Source organism: Schistocerca cancellata, chromosome 9 (genome assembly GCF_023864275.1).
Source record: "Schistocerca cancellata isolate TAMUIC-IGC-003103 chromosome 9, iqSchCanc2.1, whole genome shotgun sequence".
In the NCBI taxonomy this organism is placed as follows: domain Eukaryota; kingdom Metazoa; phylum Arthropoda; class Insecta; order Orthoptera; family Acrididae; genus Schistocerca; species Schistocerca cancellata.
In genome coordinates, this window is record NC_064634.1 from 226147988 (window position 1) to 226174057 (window position 26070).

At 42.2% G+C, this 26070-nt stretch overlaps 1 protein-coding gene across 1 annotated transcript in view; it reads left to right on the forward strand.

Annotated features, from left to right (window-relative positions):
- The window catches only part of LOC126101299 (cyclic nucleotide-gated cation channel alpha-3-like), an 881849-nt gene that overhangs the window by 27917 nt on the left and 827862 nt on the right, over nt 1-26070 (forward strand). Inside the window, exon 3 of the mRNA XM_049911978.1 lies at nt 16872-17039. Coding sequence (XP_049767935.1) covers nt 16872-17039 — 168 coding nt within the window. The remainder of the gene's footprint in view (nt 1-16871; nt 17040-26070) is intronic.

Sequence of the window (26070 nt, forward strand, 5' to 3'; positions counted from 1 at the left end):
TCAACCCTTTAGCTCCCCCCAGGCCACCCATCAATGTAAGCGTCTGCACAAACACCAAGTTTTCCAGAATTCTGACTCCCAGGAAAGTACTTCAAATTCCTTGCTCCTACATTCCCATTGGAGGCCGGTGTATTTCATGCTGTCGCTCTTCACCTGATTTACTTCAGGCTCTGCTGTCCGTGAATTCAGCGTGAGGTTGCTATAGTCACGAACACGCATACTTTGACCTCTGTTGACCACTCCACCGTAGCTTGCGTGGCTTTGTTGCATGTTTCACAGAAAACGGGACGACGGACATTTATCAACAGGCGTACAAGTTCTCCGTCTGTTTCCTGGTATACCAGCATGGAATCGGCGTCAACAACCCACTCACTGTCACTCATCTTAAAGCGGCTGGAGGCAGCGCACCATTACCGCTTTCTCAGAGCTTGAGCCACCCTAAGCTGCCTATTGTTGCTTCCCTTAGCCGCTCCCCGGCCGGCCACAGTCAAATACTTCCCTGGGGTAAACTGGTGTTCAGTAAAGCGATTCGTTTCCACAAAGTTTTCATGTCGTGTGAATTACTTTAAAACCATCACCCAACATTAATTATTCCACTACGTCCATACTATACCCTTTACAAGATGCATTGTGCCTTGTCAGTCCTTTTGTTCAGCCCTACTGTTCGCTCAACGTGAGTTAGGTGATCTTTAATGACTTCATGTAAGGGGCATAGTTCTTGTCATCTTACAATGAAAATAAATAATATTTTCTTGGTCATTGAAATTTGCGTTCGAAGAGGAGTTCAGCGACGTAAGTAATGTGGAACATGTTCGAACGGTAAAAATATATCAAATGTTATGTGTGGAGAGTATGCAGGCCATTTTCTGCTTCTCAAAGGAATAATCCAACGGTTATCAAACGTTCTGTGAAGATGGGTGTAATTATCAGTGCAGAGTAAGTGGGATATACATGTGGTTGGTACCGTATGGAGGGTCTTATGTTTAGTGAGATGTCTAGATGTCTTCCATCAACTACAGCATCATATCGCTGTATGTACAAGGTTATTCGTAAGTGCCCCCGAACTTTCAGAAGAAGACTGTGCAAAAACTGCAAGACGTACAGAAAAGTGAGACGTATCTGTAGATGACGCACCTCTCCACCGAGCGTGCAGTAAGTGCGCTAGCTGAAATTGGTCTCAGAACATGTTGACAAATCATATACGAAGATTATGAGACCTCAGTTTCATCCGGCGTGTACAGTGTTCAAATAACTTATGGGAATGCAGCCAGGTGACATCGTCGACGACCACCTGTAATTCGAATAGAGTTTATCCTGTGAATTTCAAGACAAAATTGCAACAATGAAGAGGTGTGCAAGGGAATTCAAAACCTCTGTTTGCAGAGAAATTCCGGAAAGATAAAACACACACACACACACACACACACACACACACACAGTGAACACTAGCGCCATCAAAGGTGATCGTCGTCAGATGCTATCGCTTGTAAAAATCAACAGCCAGCGGGTGAAATAGCATTGACTCCGTCCCTCCGTTTTTTGACAAGGCAGAGAACAGGATTCCAAGCAGAATTTAAGAAGAAACTTCCATGTGTGTTTACGATGTTACTCACTTATTTAATCTCAACTTTTTCGTTAATAGCGCTACACAAATAGCTGAAAGTGTATAACAGAATATCCGTGTTGTTATGTTCCATAGAAAGACTGGTGATACGATAGCGTCCAGCCGATTGGCTCGACTGCTGTAAGCGTCTGTGATGCTTATGCTCAGTACTCCAGCCCTGCACGATCTTGACAGTCCGACCAACACATGATATGCCACAACTAACGTAACCTAGAAAGGAATCGAAATTTTCGTTGTCTGCCGTCATGGCAGTGAGAATTTTAACATTTTAGAACATCTGAATTCCAATCACCCAAATATTTGTTTCACGACAGAAGTGGCGAAGTATAGCTGCCATCCTTCCTTGATGTGTTGATCAAGAGGAAGGTTGTTGGTACGTTGGGATATGCTGTTTATAGGAAGCCTACTTATACTGATTTGTATGCACAGGATGATAGTTGTCAACATTAAGCTCCGCGTGAACGAGTGCTTCGTACCTTGGTCCACAGGTTCAGACCCTGAGCGTCTGACAGCTGACCTAACCTAGCCTGAGGTTGCACAGGATGCACAGAGTAAAAGACTGATCAGACTTGAGTTGCAATAAGAACCAACGACGCAGCGATTGAATGATCATAATACCTGCCTTACGCGGTTAGAATCTCCAGCAAGATTGTTCGTATTTAACCGAAATTTGATTTGTAATGTGTTCTCCAACCATCTAAGATCAGGGTCGTTTTAGATTCGATTAAAGATAATCTCGATTTGCATGAGGCGGGTGTCTATCGTATTCCTTGTAGTTCTGTCATCTTATGTGATGTTCAGACTACTAGGACCGTGGAAAACCGATGTACGGAGTATAAGGGCACACACACTTACGGCAGATCGGCTACTGCTTAGTACCGGTCATCGTACCGAGTATAACATGGAGATTGTGGCATGCACTTCAGTTATTTGGATAATGTTTTTAAGGAAGCTGTTGAGCATCAGACGAGTGATGGTCTGCGTTTCCGTTTTTTTCGTAGGCCGACACCTTTGGTTGTCATCTGCGGCTCAGCAGTATGTCCACTATACTCTACGCCAAGGTTTGCTCCCTTCATAGCAAGCCATTACGGGCTTACATTTCACCGAGATAATATCCGCCCGCAAGCGGGGAAAATTTCTACAACTTGTCTTCGTGCCTTCCAAATCCTACCTCGGCCAGAAAGATCACCGGATCTTTCCCAGATGGAGAAATCTTGAACCATTATAGGCAGAGCCCTCCAACCAACTAGGGGTTTTGACGATCTAATACTCCAATTACACAGAATTCATCACAATACTCCTCAACAATACATCAAACAACTATATCAGTCATTGCCAAGCCAAATGACTGCTAACATAAGGACCACAGGCGGACCAACGCATCATGGAATTGCTCAGTTCGTCAAGCTTTTTCTCTTGAATAAATCATCCAATTCTTCTGAATTTGTAATTATATGTTCGATTGTACACGTACATCAGAACTGTCGATATCCGACCTATTCGGATAATTCCTTCGTGGTACGTCTTGTGTGTGTGTGTGTGTGTGTGTGTGTGTGTGTGTGTGTGTGTTAGATTGTACTTCTTACCTTCTGGTATGAGTGCGCCAATTCCCTTTCCAAATAGTGGTTCAGGTTTCGTAAGGTGAACTGATGGCTTGGTTGTCTGCAGCGTGAGTCTCACGTGTACTTTTAAACATGCGAAGGTTGCTTAGAGATTTTACTGTTTTGCGGTAACGAAAGTGAGGTCTTCCAATGCTCCTAACAGACTACTGTGCTCGGTTTGTCCTTCAGACTACCTCTGTTTGTGCTGCAATGAGCTTAACTACATCCTAGTGCATACAACATTGATTGTGCGTCGTGTTTATAGAGATAACGTTTACATTACCTCATGATACTACACGGTTAAAGCTGTCATATCTCTTCACTCCAAGGCCTGAACAACAACAGTCGTAAACCACTGACACGTGTATTAAAAATAGATAAAACAGTTAAAACAAACTTGCTTCGGTGCAACACTGTGCTCCAGTATGTATAACTATTTGATTATTGGAGCTGTTACGTGTTTTGAAGGCGTAACTAAGATTCTAAGGCATCGCAACATGGATTGTTTCACTTGTTCTAGAACATCAGACTGACACATAGGTTCAACGGCTGAGGCACTCACAGCAAAGAAGTTTAGGCGCTTCATATACTCAACAACACTTGATACACAGAGTCCCAGATACTTTAAGAAGCATTTGTTACAATAGACACCAAATGGCTGCCGAAAAATAGGTGTAAATGTTCCGTTTTGAGGCAGAAAAGATTGTCACGGAAACCAGTATCTTCACAAAATCTCTTTTATGCTTGAATTATGCCCTCCCAACTTTCTTCAGGTTATTTAATTTCTAAATATGTACAAGGTCGCCCGGCAATATGTGATCATGTAAGTAAGAGTGGAATTATCGTATGTTCAACGTGTAGTAAAGAGTGAGGAATCAACATTCTGGGTCTGAATCTTTAAACAAGGGTGTAGATATTTAAGATAAGAAGGCAAGGGAGGAGAAAGTTGTGTGACTGTGTTTGTGCGTGTGTTTGATTTTTTTCCGGTGCCAAATAAACGCCATTAAAATAAGCCGTAACCCCAGAAGAAGTCTATTGGTATCCTCTAGGAATTACTCTATCCAAATGCGTCAGTGTTCACAGTATTTCAGAAAGAAAAGACAGTTTCGCTAACTCATAACAGTATGTCCGCCATGGTAACTGGGGTAACAAGTCGCTTGAATTATTCACTAGCTAGACACTAAAGACCAACTGTATATTCTGTATATTCCACCAGAACTGCAAACGGCTATGCTAACCTCCGAAAGTTTTCGGCTGACTTTGGATTCTCCGTGTGTACCATTGTCTTTGTCATTCAAGGAATAGATTCATATGTTCGTTTGATTCTGAGTCATTTGTGATATACCCTTGTTCTTTTTTTTCACTTCCTAAGAAATTTCGTTTCATTACTCGGCATTCTGTTTATCCCCGTCTTTTTACAAAAATTTCTCAGAGGTAAAAGTTTTTACAGTGGACTTCTATAAAATTCGTTAGTGATCTTTTTTCCTACCATGTCACTGCAGAGGTTTCTAATTCTTCACGTTCTTTTAAACTGAACTAGTTTCTCTACAACATCCTCCCCGCTGTTTTGCGTATGTCACATTAACTACTCCTTCATTGATATCTTCTGCCATTCTAAAAAAATGGGAAACGTTTGCTACCATCAATAACTGTTTTGTCAGTGGTGCTATAATGACGTTTAAAATCAATGACTCTAACAGAATGCATAAGAATATCAGAGGCAACTAATATCATTAAGTCTGATATTGTATTTTCGGTGAACTGTGTCATTTCGCAACTGTGTAGAAATACACAGTGTATTAGAATGGCAACAGCTACGACTCGTATTAGCTCCTATAACTTCATTTATTTAAACCATGCTTGCTCCTCCCCTGTGGATAGCTCCGCGCCACAGCGCACCGCTCCCGAGATTCGAGGAGTAGTGTGGCCTGTACACTGAATTCCCCCTGTAGATTAACGAAGAGGGTAGGTGCTCCAGCTAGCCTGGAAGTGGATTTGGATGGTTTCCCAAATCCATCAGTTAAACGAATCACACACATTTCGAAATCGTTTTTACACTTTTCATTGAGATAAGTCTAGATACATACACATGGGGTATACAGATAACATTCTGGTGGTGGTGATGGGGTTGGGGGATAAGGGTACGGGGAGGAGAGGATATCCGACCACCAACTACCACTAACGTTGTGTGGCTGGTGCTGTTGTGGTGTACCATCTGAAGCACTAAATTTTTTAATCATCTTTAAGCAATGGAACAATATGATCTGTTTCAGACTTAAAATTATCCTTTTAAGATAGCAGTTTCAGTCCTATTTGCTAAAATGTTGGCAGGCAATTTTCTACAACGAATTTCCAATCAGCGACGGGGCACTAGGCACTAAATGGGCCTCTTTCAAATCGTCGCAGAAATCTAAAATTAAATAAGTAAAACCTATCGGAAGAGCTGTCAAGGCTGCTAAAAATGTGAAACTTAAGAAAGTTCGTTAGGTAAATACCATTTCCCGAACCATTGTGTCCTACATAGTTGTAGTTTTTCAGCAGCGTTCAGCCAAAAATTAAAAATACGTACATCATAATGGCTGTGAGTTTAGGTGGGCTTAAATTTTTAAAAATGTCACGTGGCAGTATATATACTCTCTTTCTTCCCTCCCATCTTTTCTACTTTACTGATCTCAGTATTCGTCTAGGTAAGGTTCACATAGACACCTGTGCAGCACAAAAAAAATCATTTCATTTCGTCATGTGAATAGGACTTTGTTCCCTGGGCTTCCCTGCGTAATAAGCATTTTTTTCTTTTTATTTTGTTTTTTCCTGATAGTCCTTCCCATGTCCTACTTACAAAACTGAATAAATGTCATATTATTTAATCATCCAACACATGTGTGTAAGTAACATATCATTCTTACAAAGATAAGAAATATTTCATTCTTATAAGTATAATGTCTATTATACTGTAAACTAGCCTGTTCTTGCTGATTAAATTACTTTTTTCTTGTTATTACCTCTTGACGGAATAACGCAGAACATTGATTAATTTTTCTTTTATTGGCATGGCTTTGAATTACAATTAAATGTCATTTATTGATTTATTTTAAATTTTCTTGTATGCAAATATTTTTATTAGTATTCTGAATGGAATTTGTTAGACATTTTCACTTTAAACTTCTATGTGCTGTTTCTTTCACTCTTTTTCCTTCTTTCCTCTGTCTTTATTTACTTCTTTTAGATCAATTTCTGTTATATACTCATGCTTTCCAGCTTACTTCCAAATTTACACTTTTATTTGTTTCTGCAATACGTCTAGTAGCAAACAGCTTAAAAATTGTTTACGACAACGAAACATGATTGTTACCATAGAGAAGTTACTATGAGAGAAGGTATTTTCCATACATTGTTAACATTGCTGTGGCGAGTAAAGTGACATCCGTATGTATTTCATCATAATGGGAAGAAGGTCACAATGTGTCACGTCTCAAATATTTGAAATGTATTTTTGTATTAAGAGCCATACTTTCTATAGATGGCTGACAGGGGTACAACTATACATCTTCTGGCAGATACGTGACGTTGTACGACCATTTCCATGCTCAGCAAATACCTTAGAACGATGTAAGTCATGTGCAGCGATCTTCTGTTGCTGTTCTTCTTCTTTTCTGTCTCTGTTCGTTTCTTTATCTTCTTTCCCTGTCCTTAGCGTCAGACACGCAGTAATTAATTGTTTCCCGTAGATGTGATTCTGTAACTTAACACGAATTTTGCCTCCAGTACGGCTTGGAAGTGGCTTTATTGCACAGTATTACGTCAAAGTAGTCCCCTTAAATCGCTTTTTCCTTTGTTACGCAGCTTATTTATTAGTCTGTATTTAGGTACTGTATCCATGTTTTATCCTGACGTTATGAAGATATCAAAAGTGCAAAAAAATAATGAACACCGTATATCACATCTAAGACACCTTGTTACGCTGTCATGATCAGGTCAGTGGTAAGGACATGTACCTACAGCAGTAGCAAGTGAATTCATCACTAGTAAAATGTTTTTCTTAAACATGTTAAGTGTGTGAAGCAAAAGGTGGATAACTGATTTCATATTATATTTTGAGGAATATTTCTTTAGTCACGTCATTCGTTTTAGTAAAACTGAGAACTTGGAAATGTCCATGTCTGATCAGTAGTTGTATCCAGGAGTTATCATAAAATGTGCCCCATAAGTTTTTACACATTTACAGAGATTTCCAGATTTTACGATCCTACAAAGTACCTTAGCACCATTAGCTAACAAAACAAAATTTATAATATGAGCTAACTTTCATTCTGTAAAATTAACACCACTAACTGAATCATTTCTAACATCATACTGAATGCGAAAAAAATAAAACGAATTCATTCTAAATTTGACGACGTAAAGGCTTAAATTTCACGTCTTGTGAAAGATTTTTTTTTCTTTTATGTTCGATGAACGAAAGACTATTGTCAGTCACACATTAACCTTAATATTATTGTTTGCTGATATATCCTTTGCTCGTATTGTGTGGTGATGAGGGGGAGAGTTATAATGCACTAGCTTGTACGTGTCTGTGCCACGGCCACAGTAAAGAAGCGTCTCAAATGATTGTGGGCAACACATGAGAGTATCAAGTCCACAAGTTACTTAGCAGAAATCAATTATGGAAAGTTAGAGACAGTATACGCTTTGTACACTGATGTAAGCCTAGCGGACAGAGAAAAATATACATTGGAAGCATAGGACGTCTATCTCTGAGTCACTTCTTCCACGCTGAAATTCTTTGACGGACAATGGACAGCCAGATATTCTGTCCCTATAATTAAACCTCAAATTCAGTTTTATACTCGATGTTGTAACTATCTCTTACTGTGTTATTGTATCATTTGTTGCATTAGAGAGGTACATTTCGTCCTGCGGGCTCGCTTACCATTTTGCGTGAGATAATTAGGGTAGGTAGTAGTCCAATTTTGAGTATTTTGACGATGCAAATTGCTACTCAGCAGTATGGCAGACTGATGAGAGACTGAATTAACAATGGCTGTCACGATGGAAAAATACTGTTTCTATCTTCTCACAGCAGTCATATGCTGTCCTCGTATATGTCACTGATGTCGTCACGCCTTTCAGGGGCTATTTGACTCCATGTAGGGCATATAAAATGAGCAAAATGCGGAAGGCGTCACATTTGTTCACGTCTTCATCCCTCAAAATCGTTTACATTCTGGGTGTATCACGAAGTTTTGTGACAATGGCATACGATGATAACATTCATTCACTTGAAATTGATGCCGTCATGGCCGAACGTGGCGATCATTAATGTGTGGAGACTTGCAAAACTGCGTAGATGGTCCCCAGTGTATAATCAGTAGCTACCTCTCACTGCAAGCGTATCGCACAGTGTGCTATTGGCAGTCAATATGAAACTGTTCCCATGCACCACCTTACAAAGCATACGTCTGTTCAAAATGGTAATGCCTGGTCCCATTGAAATCAAATGGGCACTTCTGCAACCATCCTACCACCATTTGGGGAGGCTATTGAACCAATTTATTCAAATCCAGGGATGGCGACGAGTCATATTTTGGGCGGTTGCAGAATGGTTTCACAGAGCGAAGAAGAATGTATACGCTTTACAACCTACCTCAACCAAAGAGAGTCAGTTGTCGGCAATTAAGGACCCACGGATGGATATTAACACTTGTAGCGACGTTCGGCTCCAGTGTAACTGACTACATTTGAGACATTGTTCTTTCCACTGAGCGAAAGAGTTAAAAGGTTACTTTTTTGAAATCACTTACTTAACCCCCTTTGCGACGCAGAAGTTTGAAGTTTAGTTCAAAGGAGCCTACAGCCGTCCTCTGTAATGGTGCGAGAGCATGGGGGCCTGCGAAATCACTCTTCGGTTCGTCGACGCTTCGGACGCAAAGCGTCGACACATGGGAAAAGGAGGCCTGAGCTCAGAAGATCATGTGAGGTGTAAAGTGGGTTAATGACGTCACCACTCTTCACTTCTTACCAACGCCATCGTGGACATCTGACACGATGAGAAGGCCGTCTCACACTCCCTCATTCTTACCCACAGATTCTCCATTCTCTTGACAGTTCTGTGATGGACGTTAGAACCGCTACCGCCACCATTCACATGATTTTATTAAGGGTCGACGGGGAAACATGTCGGTCACGCCGTCTCTCAGAATCGACAGGAACATGCCTCAGGACGTGGCATGTAGGGCGTCAATCATTCTCACACATTTCGCGATCGAAAACGACAGTTTGAAGTGCGATGTGCAACAGAACGACATTCTTAACAGCTTCTGACACTGCTGGTAGCCCCCACCATCCTCGATCGCTGAACCCTTCTCTATAGACGTCGTGGGGTTGCCACCAAATTACACATTACGTGACCGATTTGAAGCATAATGAGACCGTAGTTTTTACTCTGGTACACTGGAACAAATATGAGCCCTGGTGTGTAAGATTCAGTATGGATCATTGGATACCATTCGTCGAAATCTTATCCTGGTCAGAAGTAGTATAATATGTTCATGCTTTTAAGGACTACTGTGCCGTGTTCACGCGTGTGGGGGCGACATTGAGACCCAAGACCTATAGTACCACCCAGTTCGTCAATGTCCTCATGGCCACCAGAGCATTTTTGTTGAGCACTTTAAAAATATATCTGTGCAGAGGCAACGCTTGACCGATTCTTAGTTTGCATTTTAGTTTCGCTATGTTGTAGCTCTAGCGCCTGCTTGTGGGCGTGCGGAATATGTAGGTTGTCGATGAGATTATCAGTCCCCAGGTGCCCAGGAATATGTGAAGTGTTGTTCCTGCTCATTAAAGGTTTGCAGTTGGTGCCGAAACATGGGGTACTTAGTATTCACGCACATGTCAGTGTCGGCCTCGGCTGTGGTCACATGAGGCCTGAAAAAGCACATAAACCGTTTTATGCTTAGTATGAGGTTCAAATTTCGTCGAACGGTTTTCAACGGACCTTACTGGTTCTCGTGTACCAAAGTAAAAATTCTGTTCACGCTATGCTCATGGGGGTCAGATCATGTTCGATAGGGTAGCAGCCAAATTATGTCCTCAGAGAAAGATTCAGTCGTTTTGGAGGGGGCTCTGGCAGCAGTGTCGGTTTTTCGTTGTGTTGCACATCGCACTGCGAACTGTCGTTTTCGTCCACGAAATGGGTGAGGACGACGAAAAGATTTGTGTGATTCACGCCCTTTATGCAGTCTCTGACAGCTTTCCGTGTCGATTCAGAGCTCCCACGGAACGTACAGTTATGGATAAAGGGACGTAAGGCGAAAGATTAGGGCCCTAGTACCATCATGTGTCAGTTCCTGTTACTACCTTATTGGCATAAATACCTCTGAAACAGTTAACACTTTAGCAATCACTATTTCAGTTAATTACAAAAAAGACTGGGTAAGATATCAGATCTCAATAATCGGGCAACAAAAACAGCTAGGCCATGAATAATAATTTCAGCTAACCAAAATTATAAAGTAGGTCTTAATTTAATTAAAAGGGAACAGGCAGGCCTTCAATAATAAAAGCTTCAGTTAAGTAAAACTGCTGAATAGAAAAAAAGGCAGGTCTTCTTTAATAACAGCTTCAGTTACGTAAAATTATTAAATAGAAAACAGGCAGGCCTTCAATGATAACAACTTCAGTTAAGTAAAATTAACAAATACAAGCAGGGCTCCTTTAATTACAGCTACAGTTAAGTAAGACTACCAAACAGAAAACAGGTAGGCCTTCATGAATAACTGCTTCAGTTAAATAACCAAGAGTTTGAATTGCCTCCTCACAAGGGGTCCACTAGAAGACTTATACGCAAGGAGCACAAGACTATACCAGACACGAAGGCCAAGAAACGGTGTAACAAGAGGAGCTACTTTCCAAGGCCCTTTTTGTCGCGAACCGACCGGCAAAAGAAATACTAACACAGCAAGGTTAATTACGTGAAAGCAACACCTGCGTCACTGCAAGATACCGCATCAACTACGGCGAAATTCCCGAAAGGAAATTAGGCTACCAAAACTAATTACATTGCCTTGCAAATTTTGAAACCCAGAGCGATGACGTCTGCAATGCCCAAAGGTAACTCAAAACCTGCACCCGCTCGTATTACAAGAGAAAGGTACTTATCTAGGTACTGCGTGATGACGGGGGACGGAGGGAGGGTGATGGTGGGGGGGGAGGGTTATATCTGGCCACAGCATAGAAGAAATATGCTATCACTCCGGCCCAGGAAACACGTCCGGTTCACACAGATTTAGATACCCTGTTAACAAACAACCAAGGCCAGTATCGACTCAGAGAAAACAAATAAAAACCACTGTTCAACGAACCAACTGGTGGTGAAGTAGATCATGTAAGAAATCGCAATGAGCGCAACAGATATATAGGTATCAATTAAAAAATTACAGGTAAGACCTTAAAATCCAAACTTTTACTAAAGTTCACGAATCAAAGTTGCAGCTTACCGGTTCCAAAGAGGGCCCAGAATTCAGGAAAGCGAAACTGCCTTCAACTCTGTCGCCGGTGTGCAACTTGCCAGAGCTGGCTGGACATGCTACGCACGAAGACGGCACTCGAAGTCAGCCACGGATTCAAATCGGCCCACAAATATGCCCAGCAGCCATTCGCTGGGCTTCGTGAGCAAGACGCTCGCCTTACTCGCCGGGCGGACCTCTCACACCGGCCTCTTCGCTCTGTTACCACTCCCCAGTTCTCCATGGCAACACATGCCCCATCCCTATCGACTACCTCGAGAAAAGATCTTTTTGGCCTTAACGCAGAGGGACATCACACGGCTGATCGAGCTAGTGGCACTAGGAATTCGAAACGCGCCGTCAGCAACCCCGCCATGGGTCAGACGGTGGATCTGGAACTTTCTCCTCATCCTCCGATAAGAAAACCAATTGACTTCAATGCTAGCGGTCGACGTTCCGACCCTCAACGCAGAGACATAAGTTGTGGTTCAGAATTGGTGTGCGTGTCACACCTTCCCCTGTAACACATCTGCGGTGGCGTCGGGCAGAATCCTGGTGAAATTTGGCGCAATGTGACATCAACCCATTTTACAGCTCGCACGTACTACTGAACTCTGGCGTTATTTCGCTTGTATCGACACTTTGCTGTTTAAGCGTTGCCGAGCCCGGGGCTGACATCACAGAGGAAGTTTGTAGGCACTTTGGACCAAAATATCCAACTGCTGCGTCACAACAGGATAAAGTCACATGGTTTTACAAAAGTACCTCTTTAGATATTTTGCGCAGTGTATAAGGAATCGGTGTATGGGGATCGAAAGGGAAGCGTTGCTGGAACAATTAAATTACAGTTTGTGAAATTCACACCACTCCATCTTTCGGATATTGCTACAGCAGCCTCTTGAGATATTCAGGAAATAATATGCAGTCTGGACTGCAAAACGGTTTTCTATTTATTTAGTTTGTGAAGAGCATCACTCTCACAGGAAGATCATCAGACATCTGCAGAAAAGACAGGTTTTCTCAGTACAAATTTATGAGCCAGGGCTCATACAAAGCTACATTGGCAGTTAAATAAAGCAACTGGGAAACCACGATCTGAGTTGTGAAAAGAGCGCAGCCAAAGACTCACCGGGTAAAAACACTCTAGGAACACTGGCAAGTGTACAAAAAGTTCTGCAAATCACCAAAAATGGAACGTCAGCAAATGTACAGGACACATCAACTGGGTGTCATAAGGACGCTTTGTACACTTGCTCTGTGCTGTAAACATGTCCTGCGTTGTGTTAAGAGCGAATACGTGCAAAACAGATAAGATTTGACTCTCGTACGATTTTATTCCTTACATTACTCACACAGAGCCTAGGTCTCTTAGCTCTCAATACTTGTTACTTTATATCCAAACTTACTTACCTGGTTTCTTATGTTTTCTCCGGCTACCGCCCTTCGCCTTGAAACATATTCTTATTTATATCCGTAGGTGGATGTGTCCTTTATGTTGTGTTGAACGACGTGCCATTTTTAGTGATTACTGAACATTCTGTACTTTTGCCAGTAGTCCTCTAGTGTTTTTACCCGGCGAGTTTGTCTTTGGTTACGTTATTTTCACAACCCAGGTCCTAGTTTCCCAGTTGCTTTATTTAACTGACAATGTATCTTTGAAGCTGAATCCTGACTCATAAATTTGTACTGAAGCGACTTGTTTTTCCTCCAGATGTCTGAGAGTTAAACAAGTCACAAATTAGATAAATAAAAATCATTTTAGAATCGAGAGTATCTATTCTTTCTCAATACAGTTTGTGATGGGATACGGTCTCGCTTGAACCTGTATGGGCTTTCGGCGCGTGGCGAATGATTACAAGATGTTACCAGTTCAACGCTTCCTTCTTTTTCTGCGAGTAAAACGGTTTAACACACTTATCCGTCAGCCAACGCTACTTGGTTGGCATTCCTCGCCTTTCAGGTGCCCGTGTTAGGCGTTCCGGGCGCTCAGGCAGTCATTGAATCCATAACCTGACATAAAAATGGAGCTTCAGACGAGAGACAGAATTGCATTTCTGAATCAGAAGCGGGACAAGAAGGAAACTGAAATAAGCATACGATGGAATGGAGTGAAATCATGCATGGAGTGGAATTGCAAATTTAAGCACCAAAAACATCAGCTTTGAAAAGAATGAGGTTGCCCACCAGAATGACTCACTGGCAGCGGAAGTAAGAACTGCAAAAGCAGCATCGTTACCACAGTCGGAAGACTTGTATCAGAAACGGAAACAGAGGAAACAACGTCCAGTAGTAATGTTTTTTTTCCATTAGTCTTCTGACTGGTTTCATGCGGCCAGCCCCAAATTCCTCTTCATCTCAGAGTACCACTTGCAACCTACTTCCTCAATTATTTGCTGGATGTAGTCGCATCTCTGTCTTCCTCTACAATTGTTGCCCTCTACAGCTCCTTCTGGTAGCATGGAAGTAATTCCCTGATGTCTTAACAGATGTCCTATCATTCTGCTCCTTCTCCTTATCAATGTTTTCCAGATATTCCTTTCCTCTCCAATTCTCTGCAGAACCTCCTGATTCCTTAACGTATCACTTCATCTAATTTTCAGCATTCGTATGTAGCACCACATCTCAAATGCTTCGCATCTCTTCTGTTCCAGTTTTCCTACAGTCCATATTTACATCCATACAATGCTATATTGCAGACGTACATTCTCAGAAATTTCTTCCTTTGTTTGATACTACCACCCCAGAATGCACATACCTTGTTTGGAGACATGAAGAGGAATATTTTAACCATGAACTACATTGCGATTCCAACTCGCTGATGAGCCACAACATTATGATCACTTCAAATCAAGAGAATGAATGACGCCTGACGTGGTAAGGAGAGTATGTAAGTGGAACAGAGGCGGATTTGGGGATCATTCTAACAGAAATACACGCCATAAATGAGGAAATAGTAGGGGCAGATTGTTATGACCTGGCGCTAGAGAAGGGGAATTTTGGAAACAGCGGACATGGTCGGTTGTGTGCATGCTGCTTCTGACGAAAGAGTACAATACTGTTACAGGCACAAGTGTTTGGGAGCACATTATTTACCTACATTGTTGAACTAGGGGCACTAAGGAAGACGTCACCTTCATCTACCTACACAGATTCAACGACTTTGTACAGTGCGATGCAGTAAGCACGCGGTCTTCGTGATTGGGCTACTGATTATCTTAAACGTGTCACTTGATCGGATGAAACACGTTCCTTGTTACGGCAGATTGATGGTCGTATCCATGCGACCCGCTGCTCGATATGTGCACCGCGCCACGGATACAGGTTGGTGGGTGCAATATTATGCTATTAGGAATATTCAAGTGGGTTACCTTTCGACCTGATGTGGTGGAAGACACCATGACAGCTGCAGATTACGTTTACTTAACTGTGGACCGCGTTTGAGGTATTCCATTACGGAACGGGCATCTTCCAGCACGGTAAGTGTCCTTGTCACAAGACCAGAATCGTGATACTGTAGTTTGAGGAGCAGTAGTGTGAACTCAGATTCATGTATAGACCACCAAATTTACCTGACTTAAACCGGGGGAATTCACAACGGGAACACTGTCGCGAGCCAGCTTCTCTCCCGCAAACCAACGGCCAATAATTTACGGGAATTACGTGACCTGTGAATAGACATCTCGTGGCACGCTCCCGTGGAATCCTAGGAACGACTTTTCGGATCCAAGCGATGTGGACTCACTGCTGTACTGCGTTTCATTGGTGGATAAATTCGCTGTTCAGCCGGTGTTCGTAATGTTTGGAGCCTCCAGTGTAATTACTTCCTGAAGTTTGGGTACTGGAGGTGGTAAATACACACAATGAGACATCTAAAAAAAGATGAAACCTATACTATGCAGTCTTAAATTTTAAATGGCTGAAGCAACAGTAAAGAGATTAGCGACCAATTTAACATCAAAATTGTTGATCACGAAGTAGACGAAGTAAATCTGTTGTCCTGGAAGCAAAGTAATCCATGACTTACGAACCAAGGAGGATATATAAAGCAGACTAGTAGAGGCGAAGGTGTCATTTCTGGGCAAGGGAATTCTACTGGTATGAAATATAGCCTTAATTGGAGGAAGAAATTTCTCGGAATGTGCATCTGGAGCACAGCATTGTATGGACAATGGGAAAGCTGTGAGAGAAGAGAATGAAAGTTTTTGAGATGTGATGCTACAGAGGAATGTTGAAAATTAGATGGTTTGTTATTGTAAGGAATTAAAAAGACCTTCGCAGAGTCGGCGAAGAAGTGAACATATTAAAAACAATGACTAGAAGGAACAACAAGATGATGGGATAAGTGTTAAACATTAGGGAGCCCCCTAATACTAGAGGGAGCTGTATAGGGCAAAAACTGTGTGGCAAGACAGAGACTGGAATACACCCAACAGATATTTCAGAATATTTGGTTCAGGGGAGGAATTCGTGGCGGACCACATCAATAGAGTTACAAGACTGATGACTCAAAGAAAAACTTCTGTGGTGTTCTTGACAGAAATGAATAGTTTTGAATGCTGATTCAGTGTGGTAGTCTCTTAATCTTACTAAGGTTTTAGCAGAATCATGCTACGTCAGTGTAATGGTCTCACTATGGTGTTCCGTACTAACGTTCATAAGTCTGTTCCTGTATTGAATGTGGGTGAATCTATAAACTGTGGCTACCTAAAAAGATGCGTCGGTCAGTGAGAGTCGCAAGCAGCGCGATTACGTCAGTTCCACGTCATCTGGTGCTGTGTGTGCGTGGCACCGTTATCCTGAGAGCCACGGAAGAGTGAGTTTGCCCAGCGTGCACGACGCACCGACTTTGGTTGAAGAGGATCACGTCGATACCACTGTACCACACTTTCTGTAAAGCGTTCGAGCCTTTTCTGGTCTCGACCATAATCCTTTTGCTGACACGTAGTTGGAGGTTTACCAGTTCAATTGCTTTGTCGACGACGAGACGTAGACAGTCGCTGGCGTAGAAGAGAGAGCTAACTGCAGCGCCTGTAGACCGCCCCCGCCCCCGCAGCAGCTGCAGCAGCGGCCCCGGTAGCGCTAGTGGCGAGCCAGAGCAGGGTGGAGAGCGGCGCGTGCAGAGCGGCCGGGATGTTGCAGCTTCCTAAGGTTCAATAGTCTGCAGCCGCTGCCGCTGGCGCGGCCCGACAGGCCGCACAGCCTGTCCACGAGCAGCCTGCCCGAGAAGAACGGCGCCGCCGTCACGCCCACCGCCTCCTCGGCGCCCACCCGCCAGACCACCGGCAGCTACGACGGCGAAGGCACTCCGTAAGTCCAGGCTGGCCAGCCCCGCCCCCCCCCCTCCCTGCCCCGCGGTAGTCGCCGAGCTGCCGTCGCGACTCGCTGGGACTGGCGACCAGGCCGGTGGTAGTGCTAGTGGTAGCTCTAGTCCTCTGATGGTCACGCGATAGGACGCTGTGACTGCCTCACTCACACAGCTGGGCACGTTTCTCCTGCTCGATCTTCACTGCGACGTTCTTGGCTTGACAGTGTTAGCATCAGACTGTATCCTATTCGTTACATATTTGACAACATTTTACGCAGAGTTATTCGTAAGCACCTCCAGCGTATCAGAAGACGACTACTTTAAAACTACTAGATATACAGAAAAAATGACACGTATCAGTGGACAGAACATCCTTCCTCAATCCCGCGTCCGGCCATCCGTGATTTCCCTAAATCGCTCCAGGCAAGTGCAGGGATGGTTTCTTTCAAAGGGCGCGGCCGACTTCCTTCCCCGTCCTTCCCTAATCCGATGAGACCGATGCCCTCACTGTCTGGTCTCCTTCCCCAAACAACCCAAGAACATCCTTCCAAGTTTCGATTCCTAATACATGTTGTCAAATAGTTGATTTAGGGGCATCCAATTATTTGCGCACAGCGAACAGATAGCCTAAAAGAGGTGCTGTACAGTCCGTGTAGGTAACTAGTTTAAGACCCGGAATGACCCGGTTACGGATTGATTCTAGTCTTAGTCCCTCTCCTCCTTGCTTCCCCATCTTTCCATCACCTCCTCCACCTTTCTCTTTATATCTCATCCTTTACACGCATCCTGCTCATCTCCTTCTCCTTCCTTTCTCCGTCCATATCCTTCTCTTCCCAATGGCTGTCCTTTCCCACCTTCCCCTCCGTCTGTTGATCTCTTTCTCACTGCATCCTCTCCATATCTCTTCTTCAATCTCTGTCAATCTCCTCCTCTTTCCTTTCTCGTCCATCTTCTCCTCTTTCCTTTCTCTGTCCACATCCTCCTCTGCCCACTCCATTTCTCCCACTGCCTGTCAATATCACCCCCCTCCCCCCTTAATGTGCCCATCTCTCCCTTCCTTCTTGCTGTCTCTCCGCCTCCCCCTTCCCACCCATGTTATCACTCTCACCCCAACCACCTCGATAGCTGAATGGTAAGGCGCCGGCACGGTAGCTCAGCGTGTTCGGTCAGAGGATTAGCTGCCCTCTGTAATAAAAGAAAAACTGAGTTAATGGATCAACGACGAACTGAAACGGGTGTCTTGTGACTTCCGCCCCGAGCAGATGCAACGAATGAAAACGAGCAAAATGAGATTACAAAAAAAAAAAAAAAAAAAAAAAAAAAATTGCGTGACGGACTGTCGTCCTAAGGGGCCCTGGTTAGATTCCCGGCTGGGTCGGGGATTTTTTTCCGTTTAGGGACTGGGTGTTGTGTTGTCTTTATCATCATTTCATCCCCATCCGGCGCGCAGGTCGCCCAATGTGGCGTCGAATATAATAAGAGCTGCAACAAGGCGGCCCGATCTGGCCAGTAAGGGACCTCCCGGTCGATGACGCCAAACGCTCATTTCCACTCTCACCCCAATAGGAGGCTGATGATTCTTATAACCACAGCATTTCTTTGCTGTTTGTAACTAGTATCTGTACCAAATTTTATTGTAACCGTTTCAGGTATTTAGGGTGAGCTTCTTACCTGTGGCTTTGCTCGTATACACAACTTTCAAATGTATTTCCCATACATGCAATATATCTTACATGTATTTACGCGCATACTTCATCCGTATTTCTAGGGAATTTATCACTGCATTTTCATTTTCACGCAACTTGTCGTTTATGGCACCGTATCTCCTGAACTACGTGCTGTATAGTAAGTCTGCAGGTACATCCAGTGGTATATATGGCTACTTCCTCCGAAATTTCTTGTGAATAGTTGGAAGTAAGGAAGTAATAAATTAAAACGTCATTCACAATGCGGCAATTTTCCACGCGTCTCGGTGTTTATGATTTTATGTCCCCTGAAACATGTGTCGTTCAAAAATATAATTTTTTTTTGTTACATTTAGCGGTATAGCTGAATACCGTCTGCTAAATGCATCGCTATTACAGTTGATAGTAAAGAAGTAATAAATTAAAACATTATGCTTCAATCTTCAGTTATGCTGTATGAATGGGGAAAATTTAGTAAGCAATAAACTTGTTTCCTTTCATTACTTTATTGAAGTCACCAACAGGAAAAAATTTTTAAAGGCTCAAATAATGTGTAACGTTTGGTGTAAGTCTGTAACTGCTCTCATTCACAAATACCCGATGACAGAGGTATGAGAATCCGCACATCGTCAGCTACTCTGCTTTTTCGCCTCCAACCCCTTTCATAGGTCACCCCCACACCGATGATTTCCAGACAGTAAGTGATATGTGGACGAAATTTGGTTGAAATCGGCTCATTGGTTTAGTAGGAGATGTGGAACATATTATTACATTCATACATTCACACCTGCTCTATATCTATTTTTGTAACACGTATGGATTCGGCAGTTCAGTGAACGGCAAGCATGAAATTGATGCTGTCCCTAATCTCTGTAGTCTTGAAGTTATTGCACGTTCGTCTTCTGAACCCTGAAGGCTCTTATGAATAACTCCCTGTGTACTTCGACATACAACGTGTTCGTAAATTACACTGAGCTGCAATTTGAATGACTTTTGTCAGGTTAAGTCTAAAAAATAGATATTCTACTATCGTACAGTCTTGAACATGGCTGACGTTCTAGAACCGTATTTAATTTTTAATGCAGGATGAAAATGCCAATAGTTTGCACAAAAGTTATTGCACTTACCTGGTTTCCATGTCACTTAAGCGTATATTCATCAGAATAACTTACAGTTACTTGCACAAATTTCTTAATTAACGTAGGAGAATCACACCCGCATCTAAAGCCTTAAATGGCAGTAAAAGTATAAATACAGAAAAGGTTTCGTAGATCCACATTGCGTGGAAAAGTAGTAAAAATATATGAGCTAAAATGCTAAAGTCAGATACGTAAAAGTTGTCTTATAAAGCCAACAGTAAAACCACGAGTATAGCAAACCACTAGGACTGGTGTCAGACTGAAAGGCTTGTCCACTGATTTCGCCGCAACGTGGAAACGTCGCACTGCGCACAACCTGTGTGTCACGAACAGCTTAGAGCGACACGAATTAAGAAAACTTACGTTATAAATGAAAAAAGTTACATAAAGAGATAAGCTTAGTAAGATTAGTATAAAGATAGGTAATGTATGAAAGATGAAACAACAGTTGTACGTGCCATCTGCCTATTGCAGATAGAATTAACACGCTTCAAATCAGTAGAATTAACGTAGTGGGAATGACAGCTATGGACTAAAATAAAAACATTTAAAAGAGGAGGAAAACGAAGTTTGAGAAGTGTGTGTAAAGACCTTCTGCTAAGGAAGGACAGTGTGCCAAATATTTGCGAACAGCATTCTAAAGGCATTAAGGAAATTTCCATTTCTTAATTGTAGTTGTTCGTAGAGAATGAGCTCATCATTGAGAGATATACGCTTAAAACTTCAGTTACTCAAGAATGTCAAGAGTATAATCATTCTTTTCTTTTTGGTAGACAGAAACTTGATCGATGCTCTGTGGTTTGTAGCCTGTAACAGGAAAATGACGCGTAAAGGGCGACTTATGCATATTAGCGCCCTTTATTCCTAATCAGTACTGATGGTTCTTCCGGTCTGTCTTATGTAACAATCTAGACAAGCGTTACAGGCCATTTTGTAAGCAGCTGAATTACACAAAGCACTAAAGAAAGATTTCGAATTTATTTCAACATTTCCATTCTACAATTAATTTATAAAACAGATTCTGAAATTTACTTTATTTTTGTTCTGTAACTTCAGGATGTTTCACAAAATAACACCTCATGTTTTAAGGCTTAAGTAACTAGAGCGCGAACGTTAAAATAAATATTAATCAAGATCTACATTTTCATACTCATGGATTTCCTCTTTAGGCATATACTAAAAATGCTACAAGCACTTGACTTTAAAACATTTATGTCTCAAACTTTCCCATTGTTTTCCTTTCTTCCTAGAAATTTCATATGTACTTTTAGTTTTCAGCATCGATCGATTGTCGGCTACCATGCTTTCATTCCATGTTTCCTGGTACCTTCTCTCCATCCTCTTAATGTTCAGGTGAAATCGTGTTCCTTGTTCTTCACCTTAATGCCCAGCTCTTCAGGGAAGTGGGAAATATGTGAGTGTATCTCACAACTGAACTTCTTGAATTTTTCCAAAATGATTTTGACAATGTTGTAATTTTTATTGTTTCATTTCCCATTTTAAGTAACACACCTGACAGGAAACCATGCGCCTTTTCCTCTAGTATTCAATGCATGCTCAAATTGATGGTCTTTCATTAATTGTGGAATCTGAGTACCAACAAAAATTCCAGCTTTCAAATTTTCTTGGCTGATAAAGTGATCTTTCATGGAAATATCCCTAGAGCAGCATCCAGTATGTGGGAAGCCTTTACAAAGAGCTTCATCGAGTACAATTAGACATGAGGTAGTGGAAGCAATATTTTCTGCTTGCGGTTCATGAGGAATATTTTTAATCCCATGTGATTTAACCAAAACCGTACATTGCAAAGCTATAGCTTTGCTCAGATTTGCCACTCACATGAAAAGCAGGGCATTTTCGTGTGACTAAATTGCTGTCCTAAGAAAATTAAAATATCAAAAAATTAATTAAGCTTTATTCTGTTAGGAGGAAACTGCTTATCACAGAATAAAACTAGGAAAAGTTTTAAAGTCACCAGGAAAAGTTAGTGATGAACGCGTAGTTATTTTGAATCATCTGATGTCATGAAGACATGTGTTATTTTTAAACTTTTCCCTTCAATAACTTTAAAACTGCACAACATAATAATAAATGGCTCAGCGTGGCCAAGGTGGCCAGGTGTAGACGCTCTACAAGAAATATGGTCTGGTACAAATTGTTTTGACACATCAGTAGTAGCAACACATATTAAAGACACAGACGACACGTTAAAAATCGAAGACAACCAGGATGTCTCACATAAAACTGATAAAGTGTAAAGATGGATATCATGGAAGAAATGGACATATTCATACATAATACAAAAATTTATATAAAATTCTAAATGAGAGAAGTAATTCTGAAAACTGTAAACCGTTTCTAGCGATAAGCCACCTCTAGTCCAATACATTTAAGATATACTGGTATAAAACAAGCGACTGTCCATCTGTTAACTTAGTGGATATCATTCTGATTCAATAGGTAGTTGATGCCCACGCACACGCTTCAGTACTACCATATTTTTCTCACATTTTTCTGTGTGTAAAGTTAACTTACCCAGAAAAGGTCTGGGGAAACACAGCCACGCCATTCTGAGACTGCTCAGTGATAAATGCAATGGTACACAACACGACCACCAAAGATTTGGACCGCCGACATCAAAACGCCGCAACAACGAACATGTATTTCTTTTCTTTTTCTTCTCTTAGTTATCAGCATTGTGGCTGGTATGATGCTACCCATCACAAATTCTTCTCTTGTAGCAATCTTTTCTTATCAGAGTAGCACTTGCAACCTATGTTCTTAATTATTCGATGGACATATTCCAACCCCTGTCTTCCTCTACATTTTTCACTCTCTACGGCTCCCTCTGGTAACATGGAAGATATTACTTGGTGACGTAGCAGCTGTCCTATAATCACATCCCTTCTTCTTATCAGTGTTTCTCATATATTCCTTTTCTCGCCAATTCTGGGGAAAAGCTCCTCATTCCTTCCCTTACTAGTCAACCTAATTTTCAACACTCTTCTGTATGGCCACAACTCAAATCCTTCTATTGTGTTTCGCTTTTCCGATAGTCCATGTTTCACTACCGTGCAATGCTGTGCTCTAAACGTACATTCTCAGAAATCTCCACCTCGAATTAAGATATTTTTTTTTATTCCAATAGACTTCTCTTGGACAGGAATGCTCTTTTTCCCAGTGCTAGTCTGGTTTTGATGTCCTACTTACCCCTTTAGTCATGTGTTATTTTGCTGTGTAGGTATCAGAATTCCTTAACTTCATGTACTTCACGACCATCAATCTTGATGTTAAGTCTCTCGCTGTTCTCTCTTCTGCCACTTCTCACTACTTTCGCCTTCTCGACTTACTCTCAAGGCTGATGAGACTATTCATTCCGTTCAACAGGTCCCGTAATTCTTCTGCAGTTTCGCTGAGCATAGCAATGTTATCAGCGAATCATATCGGCGATATAGTTTCACCTTGCGTTTTAATTTCACTCTTGAGACCTTCTTTTGTTTCCATCATAGCTGGTTCGATAACAGCAGGGGTAACAAACTAGATCTTCGCGTTACACACTTTTTAATCCGTGCACTCCGTTCTTGGGTCTTCCACTCTTATTGTTTTCTCTCGGCTCCTGTACATATTGTACATTATCCGTCGTTCCATAAATCTTACCCCTATGTTTCTCAGGATTTCGAACGTCTTACACTATTTTACATTGTCGAACGTTTTTTACACGTCGACAAATCCTATGATGAAACTTCCTGGCAGATTAAAACTGTGTGCCCGACCGAGACTCGAACTCGGGACCTTTGCCTTTCGCGGGCAAGTGCTCTACCATCTGAGCTACCGAAGTACGACTCACGCCCGGTACTCACAGCTTTACTTCTGCCAGTATCTCGTCTCCTACCTTCCAGACTTTACAGAAGCTCTCCTGGGAGCGATACTGGCAGAAGTAAAGCTGTGAGTACCGGGCGTGAGTCGTACTTCGGTAGCTCAGATGGTAGAGCACTTGCCCGCGAAAGGCAAAGGTCTCGAGTTCGAGTCTCTGTCGGGCACACAGTTTTAATCTGCCAGGAAGTTTCATATGAGCGCACACTCCGCTGCAGAGTGAAAATCTGATTCTGGGAACATCCCCCAGGCTGTGGCTAAGCCATGTCTCCGCAGTATCCTTTCTTTCAGGAGTGCTTGTTCTGCAAGTTTCGCAGGAGAGCTTCTGTAAAGATTGAAAGGTAGGAGACGAGATACTGGCAGAAGTAAAGCTGTGAGTAGCGGGCGTGAGTCGTGCTTCGGTAGCTCAGATGGTAGAGCACTTGCCCGCGAAAAGTAAGGGTCCCGAGTTCGAGTCTCGGTCGGGCACACAGTTTTAATCTGCCAGGAAGTTTCATATGAGCGCACACTCCGCTGCAGAGTGAAAATCTCATTCTGGAAATCCTATGATCTTGTCTTCTTTTTCTTTGGTCTTCGTTCCTTTATCAACAGCAGCTCATGAATCCAAGTTGCTGACAAGAATAATATACAGAAGAATGGAAAAGAATACTGAGGATGTGTTAGATGACGACCAGTTTAGGTTTAATTAAGGTAAGAGCACCAAGGAGGCAGTTCGGACTATGCGATGGATAATGGAAGCTAGAGTAAAGGAAAATCAAACAAGTCATAGGATTTTTCGATCTGTAAAAAGCGTTCGATAGTGGTGTAAGATGTCTGAAATCCTGAGAAAAATAGGAGTAAGACATATGGAAAGATAGATAATATGCAGCATGTACAAGAGCCAAGAGGGAATAATAAAAGTGGAAGACCAAGTGCTCAAATTAAAAAGTGTGCATGAAACGGGTATAGTCCTTCGACTCTACTGTTCAATCTATACATCGAAGAAACAATGATGGAAATAAAAGAGAGCTTGAAGATTGGAATCAAAATTCAAGGTGTAAGCATATCAGTGTTAAGATTCGCTGATGACACTGCTATCGTCAGTGGAAGTCAAGAAGAATTACAGTATCCGCTGAACTGGATGAACAGTGTAATGAGTAGAGCATATGGTTTGAGAGTAAATCGAAAAAAAGACGAAACTGACGAGAAGTAGCAGAAGTGAGAACAGCGAGAACGTTAACATCAGGATTGGTGATTACGAAGTACATGTTAAGGAATGCCGCCACCTATGCAACAAACAACACATGACGGATGGAGCAAGGAAAATAAAAGGCATACTATCACTGGCAACAGGACATTCCTGACCAAGAGAAGCCTACTAGAATCTAACGTAGTCCTTAATTTGAGAAGGAAATTTCTGAGAATGTACATTCGGATCTCAGCATTGTATGCCGGTGTGGAAAATCCGTGACACAAGAGAACAGATGCATCTTAGTTGTGGTGCTACAGAAGAATGTCGAAAATTAGGTGGACTTATAGGGTTAATAATGAGGATGTTCTCGGCAGAATCGACAACCAAAGGAATGTTTGGAAATCACTAACAAGAAAATGGGACAGGATGATAGTACATCCATGGAGACATAAGGGATTAACTTCTATTGTACTCAAAAGAGCTGCAGAGGGTAAAAACTGTAGACGATAGCAGCTATTCGGATACATCCAAGAATAAGGGATCCAAGAAATAATAGAGAACGTATAAGATGAAATGTTGGACCAGAGAGAAATTTGTGGCGGGCCGCATCAAGCCTTTCAGAAGACTGAGGTCGTGGCAATAAATGTGCAGTATTTAGGAAATAGTGGTGACCTATCATGCTGGAGTATGATATGAGATGACAGATGTTCCAGTTGTGACACAAAGAGCTCTTGCCACATGTCCAGGAAAACGTCCCAGTTCACAATAGTCTCACTGGAAAAATGTAATTGTGCATGTGTCCATACAACACACTGATATAGGAACTCGTCTTATTTCACAAATAACATCAGGACTTTTGCTCCACATTTGCGGACGTTGTGACGGTATCTTTTTTGTGTTAGATGAAAAGCCGAGTCATCGGAGAAACAAATATTTTCCGAAACGTCTTTGTTTGCGTCAATCTTTGCTAGCATACCGACTGAAAACCGTCGAGAATGAGGTTTGTCTGTCAGCTTTGTTAGCCGAAACCGCTGTACCTTGCAGGCATAAACCATAACCTCTGATGCAAGACTTTGTGCAATGCTGACCTCAGTATTTACAACTGTCTGGCCAATGTGCGCATTCAGCTTCTCAGAGTCCTTGCCAACACCTGCCGTACCTTATG